Source organism: Onychostoma macrolepis, chromosome 20 (genome assembly GCF_012432095.1).
Source record: "Onychostoma macrolepis isolate SWU-2019 chromosome 20, ASM1243209v1, whole genome shotgun sequence".
NCBI classification, from domain to species: Eukaryota; Metazoa; Chordata; class Actinopteri; order Cypriniformes; family Cyprinidae; genus Onychostoma; species Onychostoma macrolepis.
Window position 1 is genome coordinate 26,833,059 of NC_081174.1, and position 8,839 is coordinate 26,841,897.

The window sequence follows — 8,839 nt, forward strand, 5'->3', positions numbered from 1 at the left end:
TTAGCGATTTGATTACAAACTAGATTGAATTAGTCGGTTCTCGAACTGAATCCGATTTGGATTCAGGTTAATGAATCATGAAACCGAAGGAGGTCTCTTTCTGATTCGTAAGGAGTCGAAAACTGTGAACTGATTCTTTTTGTATGAAATTTATCTAAATTATCTAAATTCACAACTTCAGACTTATGTGCCCTCTATAGAAGCTTGCGTTCTGCGAGTGATTATTGAGCATTATTGTGCCATCCCAAAGAAACTTTCTCAGACTTTTACATTAACCGTTCCCTCCTGGTGGAATGACCTGTCCAACTCACTTCGAGCAGCAGAGTCTTTAGCCATATTCAAAAACGGCTAAAAACACATCTCTTCCATTTTATTTGACACTCTAATTCTAGCACTCTCTATTCTAATTCTATTTCATAAGCTATTTGTTGACTTGACCCTCTAACACTGGCACTCTCTATTCGTTTTCTAACTGCTTGTTTTCTTTAAAAAGAAAGGCCTCCCACAGCTTTCTCTAGGCTATTCTTTTTCTATTCTATATTCTTGTTTTCTTTTTGTTATATGTATATATATATATATATATATATATATATATATATATTTAAACCTAGCTAGGCTACGTGTACTGCGTTTTGATTGCTTCTATTGTCATCATTTGTAAGTCACTTTGGATAAAAGCATCTGCTAAATGACTAAATGTAAATGTAAAATTTGACTGATGGAGCAGAAATTAATTAGCAGAAATGTTAATAAATATAACTTGATTGTAATATTAAAACATGAACACAATTTTTTTTAAACAAGGATAGGCTATTTAAATTAATTGTAATTTTGTTTATTGTAAATGCAAATAATATTATAAATCAATGATTTTAACCAAAATATAAGAAAATATATGTAATGTACCTATGGTTTAGATATGGTAATGTGCCAACGCCGAAACCGCGTGATGACTATTATGTCTTGACGTAAAAAAAATTCTGAATCGTCAAAACTGGCCCCTTAAAACGAACTGTTCGAAAGAATCGATTCGCGGAAATGAATCAAACCTCCCTTTTCTAGTTTGAACGTGTGTGAACCACAGTTCCCAGAATGCATGAGTCATTCTCTTTCCGGTTGTCCATGACTTCAAATGTCTCCGCGGGGAAATGCCGACATAGTTCAAGTTTATATGTTTTTCTATGCGCGGAGTTGCCATGGTTTCCGCAGTCTTGTCAACTGCATAATGGTATGTTTGTAATATTATTTTTTGAGAGTTGTTGTGTGCAGTTTCTTATATTTTCAGGATTGTTCTAGATCTAAATTGCGTGATTCACAGGCCAGCATGTGTGGTAATGGTGCAATACATGTGTATGTGTAATACAGTTGCGCTAATGCCCCTTACAGAAAAATGATCAAATTATAGTTGTTCCTGTCAGAGTATTACAGGTGCTACAGTTATTGTTGCTACTCTAAATTTAAACTCTAAACAATTAAATTAGCTCTTAAAATATTTCTGTGGTCTCACTTTACCTTTTAGTTAGGAGTTATTTTGTGGAAACAATGTCCAAAGTTTAAAGTGACATTTATGTGATGTTCTCATTCTTCATTTATGTCTGTTGTAGTAAAATAGTAAAATGACTCCCCATTACAAAAATAACCATATACATATATATAATAATATAATATATACCATGTTACATCAAGTTAAATTGTTAAATACAGTTATTTATTTGTACTATTATAAAATCATTACACAAATAGCATGCTCTTTTAAAAAAGCTGGCTCCTAACAAGTCACCACAGGTTTATTGTAGTATTAATAACTGTAGTAAATATGGTTATCATGTATTTGTGATGGTGTGGGTGCGATCACATTTACCATTGCTCTGGGAAATTTACGAAATTTAGTCATTCCTATAGGAATCTGCGTGATTGGGAATTTTGTGTGAGGGCAAAAATGCAGATTTCACTCATTTTCTAGTTGATCAGTTGAATTCACCTTGCTTACCAACAGACCTGCTTGGTTTGAAAGTGAGTTCTGTACGTCACTATGCTACTGACAAGAAACAATGGATCTTTTTTGCATGCTGTACATTAACGGGCTGTTTTGTAATGCCAGCATATACACTAGGTCTATATGGACAAAAGTATTGGGACACCCCCTTAAAATGAACAGGTTTGACTACTTTAGTAATTTCCTTGAGTACAAATCTTAATGTTTAAGCATATAATGATATTCTAGGGAACTGTGTGCTTGTAATTTTATAGCAACAATTTGGACAGGACCCTTTTCTATTCTAACATGACAATGCCTCTGTGTATAAGGCAAGGTTCAAAAAGAAATTATTGATTCAGTCAGTGTGGAAGAACTTGACTGGTCTGCAGAAAGTCAAGTCCTCAGCTGAACACTTCTGGTGTGACTTTAAATGCAGATCTTGAGCCAAAAACTTATCACCAAATACCAATGACTTGTACAGTGGGTCAGCAGGAATACAGTCATTTTAGACACTTCCAAAAATGTTGTAACAGAGATGGAAGTACAACTTTCCATCTTTGTTGCCAGTGCCAGTTTTGGAAGTGCCTTTTTCTGTTCTACAGAAGGGGATGTCCCAATACTTTTGTCCATATAGTGTATGTAAAAGTCATTTGGTGAAGAGTTTTTGGCTCAAGGTCTGCATTTAAAGTCACACCAGAAGTGTTCAGCTGAGGACTTGGCTTTCTGCAGACCAGTCAAGTTCTTCCACACTGACTGAATCAATAATTTCTTTTTGAACCTTGATTTATACACAGAGGCATTATCATGTTAGAATAGACAAGGGTCCTGTCCAAACTGTTGCTATAAAATTAGAAGCACACAGTTCCCTAGAATATCATTATATGCTTTAACATTAAGATTTGTACTCATGGAAATTACTAAAGTAGTCAAACCTGTTTATTAGAAGGGGGTGTTCCAATACTTTTGTCCATATAGTGCACAGGTGTCAAACTTAGTTCCTGTAGGGCCACAGCCCTGCAGAGTTTACATTCAACCCTAATTAAATGCACCTGATCCAGCTAATCAAGTCATTCAGGCTAAACTATGTGGTTTGTGTGTTGGAGCAGGGTTGAACTCCAGGAACTGAATTTGACACCCCTGATACGGTGTTTGTCTTACATATGTTTTTTGTGCATTTCAGGCCTGGGACAGAAAAAAACAAAGTCAAAAGACATAGCATTCCAACCTCAGAGGGTTTTATGACGTCGGGGGTCGTGTCAGCCTAATCTGGTCATCCTTGAGTGGAGCCTCACTCTGGCCAATAGGATTAGAGAGTGAGGGAAGAGGCTTTACCTATTCTTGGAGTATGTGATGGCAGTCTTCTCCTACTGAAGCACAGAGTTACATCTATCTCTCAATTCTGACTCGAAACCCTTTTTCTGTATGACCAGGAACATTATTTTCCTTTCCATTGGAGAAACTGAACCGAGCATGGAGCTGGGAAAAGCTAAGCTTCTAAGAACAGGGTTGAACACCCTGCACCAAGCCATTCACCCGGTGCACGGAATAGCCTGGACGGACGGTAAGCAGGTTTGTCTCACGTCGTTGTATTCTGTTGACGGTGAGCCCAAATTTGGCGACACCAACGTCATCGGACAGTTTGAACATGTCTTGGGACTCTTCTGGGGGCCGCTGTGCTGCTCCGGGTCCCCAGCATTGCTTGCCGTCCAGCATAAAAAGCATGTCACGGTTTGGCAACTTCAGCTGAGCGCTTTAGAGCAGAACAAACTCCTCTGCACACAGACCTGCGAAATGAGCGAGCCATTCCCGCTGCTGTCCCAGGGATGCGTCTGGCATCCCAAAATGGACATATTAGCCGTTTTGACCAAGCGGGACGCCTCGGTCTTGTTTTCCGTGCGGGTTGATAATCGTCGCGTGAAGGCCGAGATCAAGGGCAGCGGTCTGATCCATTGTGCCTGCTGGACTAAAGACGGAACACGCCTGGTGGTTGCCATCGGAAGCGCATTGCACTCGTATATTTGGAACGACATCCAAAAAAGCCTGGTGGCATGTTCCTTCTGCCCTGTTTTCGATGTAGGTGGGTATATCTGCGCTATCGAGTCCACCAACGAGGCTCAAGTGGCTGTAGCGACTGAACTTCCGCTTGATAAAATTTGCGGGCTCAATGCAGGCATTGCGTTCGACCTGCCTAACGAGTCAGAGGCTTCAACGTGCCGCCCTTCTCCTGTTTTAACAGTGGATGCGGACTATTATTTGGACAGACGGAGATCATGTGATTCTGAGCGCTCGGGACACGCCTCCTCATCCGGACCCATAGATCTAACGCACATTCTTGCCAAACACCGAAAATCAGATCCAAGTCCGCTCATTCACTTGAGGCGGCGGGATCATTTGTTGGGAACAGGTCAGGACTCGTCACATCTGATTTTGGTGACTTATGAACGCAAGGTCACCACTACGAGGAAGGTCAGCATTCCTGGCATCTTGGTCCCTGATATTATCGCCTTCGATCTGAGCGGCAGCACGGTGGCCGTGGCGTCCAACACTTGCAACATGATCCTAGTTTACTGCATCACGGACTCTTCCATGCCCAACGTGCAACAGATCCAGCTGCAAAAAACCGAGAGGCCCAAAGGGGTGTGCTTTTTCACCAACAAGATGTTGCTCTTGATGATTGGTCGGCAGAAGTCCAATGATCCAGCTTTCCTCCCCTCCTCCAACACGGACAAGTACATCTTGAGGCTAATAGCCAAGGAGCTGGTATTCGACGAGGAAGGTGCCACCCCAGTGGTTCCCAAGTCCGAGTCGGCGAGCCAACATCATGGGATTAGACGTCATTCTGAGAACTTTTCTAAAGAGGACCATCTATCAATTAAGGATCTAATACTTCCTGGAGGCTCGGTAATTGTTTCGCCATCCAGTCGAAGGAAACTAATCGAGGAGGTACGCAGCTCAGATTTAAGCCCCGTAGCGAGCTCTGCCGACTTCTCGGATAGAGCATCCAGTGCCTCTTCTGTTACTCTGGAAACCTACGATATGGATCACATCAGCCGCATGGCCACGCTCGCCGTAGCCGGTCAGGCCAGCCGGGATTCCAGTCGACCCTGTTCGCCAAGGTATGAGGCCTCGGAAAAATTATACTCCGATGCCACTCCGCCAAAGAACAGCTGTCAGTCCAAAGAGAAGAACCTGGAGCAGCTGACACAGAACATGGAGAGGATTTTCACCCGATTTGCTGATGTCCAGCAGTGCCTTGCAGAAATCAGAGACTTCACCCAGAACGGCAAAAAGATTGCATGCAGTTATCCATCTGCTTATGAACCGCAATATGTGCACATCACGTGTCAGGTATGGAATTGTTTTTTGTTGTTGTGCAGGGAAGTCTGCAGTCCTCTGCAGAAGAGATTAGAAAAAAATCTAATCTGATGATTTATTTGTTTGATTAATTGCATAAAGAATTCTATTTTCGGCATTTTGAAAAACCAAAAAAATTACTAAATGAAAAACCGTCTTGTCCGGTACTCTCAATATGCAAACTCAAGACTCTAAAACAAAAAAAAAAGCTACATATTATGTGAAACATGTATAATGTTAAAATTTGTATTAGAAAAATGTAAATATTATCATGTATATTACTATTATATTTAATAACAATAATAATAATTTATTACATTTAGTAATATGGAAACATTTAATAATACTAAACATTCTGAATATTATTTATAAATAATCTAAATTATAATTGATATAAAGAATAATAATTATTATTTATAAGAGTTTACATTACTATAAATGTAAACATTACAATATAAAAGCACAGACCCTCATAATCATTTATGTTTTCACATTTGTATTTAAATTCTAAATGCAATAATTACACCGCAGAATAAATGATTACTTGATTACATGATTTAATTCTAGAGCTAAATCCTAATCCAAACCAAGACTCTACAAAGCCCATTTTACTCTTAGTCAGACCATCAGGCCGTTTAGCATTGTGAGGCATCGCGCCAACTCATAATTCCTCTCACTGTTGTCAGTACAACCCTTTGTCAGCAGATGTCAGATTGAAGTGATTCTGTTGACCTTGGCATAACTTGTTTTAGGGGAATCATCAGACTTAATCCACGACCACATGACCAGATCTTTTGTGAATGATGCTTTCTTAAAGTGACTCGTGGTGCTGCTCTTTGTATTTGTCTTTTCCTTCAGAAACAGTTGTCTGAGAATGTGTATACGGACGAGAGAAGGCCATTGTTGCTGTGTGGGGGACGGATCTGCCTGCGGGTGGTGCAGGAACTCTTCGGCCTGACGGTCATGGAGATGATGCATGGTATGTCTGGAAGAATGAGTCTCCATCACGTCTAAATATGGAGACTTTCCAAAATGCAAATTCCATCACCTTGATCAATGCATATGTAGTAATAACTATATATAGTTGCATTGATAGGGTGACCATAAATCCTCTTTTTCCCATATGTCCTTCTGGCCAGGATTTCTAAATAGCTAAAAATGTCTCAGTTTTGGCTTTGTTTTCTTATTGAAGTGCTCTGTATTCCTTGATCATTATATATCTATACAAATTTGCATTGCTTTGACCATTCTCTGTAGATCCCACCCTTTCGAATGACACAATTGGTCGATTATATGCAGTGCCCCCATGCTATTGGTCAAACTACTTTTCAGTCATTTACCTTCAGCAAGCATGAAAACAACTGGAAAACAAAGCCAAAACTTGGACATTTTAGGCACTTTTGAAATGCTGGCCAAGACATATCCAGGAAAAAGAGGATGTAAGGTTAACCTTTGTATTGATAAACTGACTTGTTGAATGGAAATTTGTCGCAACCATTGCACACTGAACGAAACACCTGAACGATTCTGAGATCTCTGTGTTGACATTTTAGGCAGATTTGCTGTTTTACAGCAAGCAGATGGCGTGTATTAATGAAGCCGTGCAAAGCACGAATCCTGTTTTCCTTTGTTGAAGACAGATTGTTCGGTGTGCTCTGGCTTCATTTAATTATCAATGACTAAAATAGGAAGCGATTAGGTGGAGCAATCGGATTTGAGGGTTTAGGTTTGAATCAGCTTACAGCCTTTTGTGCTGTGCATCTCTACAGCTGATGTATGCTTGAACCACTGTCACTTATGCTAAGACCGCAAGTTACTATTATTTTCTCATAGATTTAAAGGTATAGTTCACCTAAAAATGAAAACTTGCTGAAAATGCACTCGCCCTCAGGTCATTCAAGATGTAGATGAGTTTGTTTCTTTTTCGGAAGAGATTTGGAGAAATTTAGCATTACATCACTTGCTCACCAATGAATCCTCTGTAGTGAATGGGTGCCGTCAGAATGAGAGTCCAAACAGCTGATAAAAACATCACAATAATCCACAAATAATCCACACCGCTCCAATCCATCAATGTCTTGTTAAGTTAAATGTTGTGTTTCTAAGAAACAAATCCATAATTAAAGTGATGCTTTTGGTCAAAGTACGAGTCCATAATCCATAATAACGCTTCCTCCAGTGAAAAAGTCCATGCCATGTTGTCTGAACATATTTCTTTAAAACTGTTTTCACTTGTAAACAGTGCTTGATCTTTGCATATTTCTCTCCTGATTCAGACGAGATGACTTTTACACTGGAGAAAGCAATATAATGGATAGAGGACTTATATTTTAGCCGGAAACAACAGTTTGAAGTTTAAAACGTCTTGATGGATTTGTTTCCTTGTTTAAAAACATGCAGCTTTTCGCTTCACAAGACGTTAACTGATGGACTGGAGTTGTATGGATTACTTGTGATGTTTTTATCAGCTGTTTGGACTCTCATTCTGACGGCACCCATTCACTGCAGAGGATTCATTGGTGAGCAACTGATGCAATGCTACATTTTTCCAAATCTGTTCTGATGAAGAAACAAACTCATGCTCTACATCTTGGATGGCCTGAGGGTGAGTACAGTTTTCAGCTAATTTTTATATTTGGGAGGACTATTCCTTTAAACACCTTTTTCTTCTTCTCACAGGTCCCATGTGGATTGTCTTGGTGGCTGATGCAGATGGTTTCGTTCCGCTCACATTTAAACACAAAGATGAGCTCACAATTAGGAGTGCAAGAAGGAAATCTCCTATGAGACCCCCGAGTTGCACTGATGTATTTCCCCCTGAAAGTCCGCTGTCTCCCAGTGCAGAAAAATGAAGCCCATATCCTCTCAAGAGGACTTAATAGAAATATTTTTTTATGATTTGTCTTGTGTTAGCTGGATATCTGTGGCTAACACAGGGATAATCCAAACTCTTAGTTTGGAATTCAGGGAAAACCTCTTGCTGACATATTCGCCACTGTGACATTTATTGGATGTTGATAAATTTATGTAACGTAACAGTTTTTTAAATTTTCAGAAGAAATACTTGAGTGCCTGCTTGATTATTTTTGCTTAAATAGATTCTATTTTGTCCCACACAACAAAACGAAGGTACATGTAATATGAAATTAAAGAAGATTCATAGTGATTGTATTCTTTTATGTTTCATCATCAATTTGAAGCTGTAAGTAACATGACATCACATTATGTTTCCATAGTAACAACCCACATTAAAAGAACCGCTTAATAGCACATTCACACATTCAAATTATTATTATTTTTTTTTGACTGTGCAAAAATCTTCACTCAGAAATTGTTTAAATTTCAGAAATAATTGCTATATAACACTGAATTAAACATGAAATGTTTGAGTTGAAAAACTGAAATGTATTTTCTTGTAAAACAATTATCTTTGTTTCATTTAAACATTTAAACTTATTTTTTTAAGTCCACCTTTACACATTTTGCATTGCCTGATTATTATTTATA

At 39.0% G+C, this 8,839-nt stretch overlaps 1 protein-coding gene across 2 annotated transcripts; it reads left to right on the top strand.

The window, feature by feature from the left end:
* Window positions 1-1,098: 1,098 nt before the first annotated feature.
* Window positions 1,099-8,771, top strand: wdcp (WD repeat and coiled coil containing). 2 transcript variants are annotated; one of them, XM_058756712.1, is made up of 5 exons: window positions 1,099-1,228; window positions 3,159-3,321; window positions 3,409-5,326; window positions 6,191-6,311; window positions 8,012-8,771. In XM_058756712.1, the coding sequence occupies exons 3-5, from the start codon at window positions 3,449-3,451 to the stop codon at window positions 8,182-8,184; spliced, it is 2,172 nt and encodes a 723-aa protein (XP_058612695.1). In that variant the 5' UTR covers window positions 1,099-1,228; window positions 3,159-3,321; window positions 3,409-3,448; the 3' UTR covers window positions 8,185-8,771. The 2 variants fall into 2 exon arrangements, with proteins under 2 accessions (XP_058612695.1, XP_058612694.1); XM_058756711.1 differs by having other exon boundaries at window positions 3,159-5,326.
* Window positions 8,772-8,839: the final 68 nt, after the last annotated feature.

Bases quoted from the DNA above. Each gene is read 5' to 3' on its own strand.
- wdcp (XM_058756711.1), top strand. From the start codon at position 3,401: ATGACCAGGAACATTATTTTCCTTTCCATTGGAGAAACTGAACCGAGC. The intron at 5,327-6,190 runs GTATGGAATTGT...CTTTTCCTTCAG, and splicing joins ATGTGCACATCACGTGTCAG to AAACAGTTGTCTGAGAATGT. The intron at 6,312-8,011 runs GTATGTCTGGAA...TTCTTCTCACAG, and splicing joins GGTCATGGAGATGATGCATG to GTCCCATGTGGATTGTCTTG.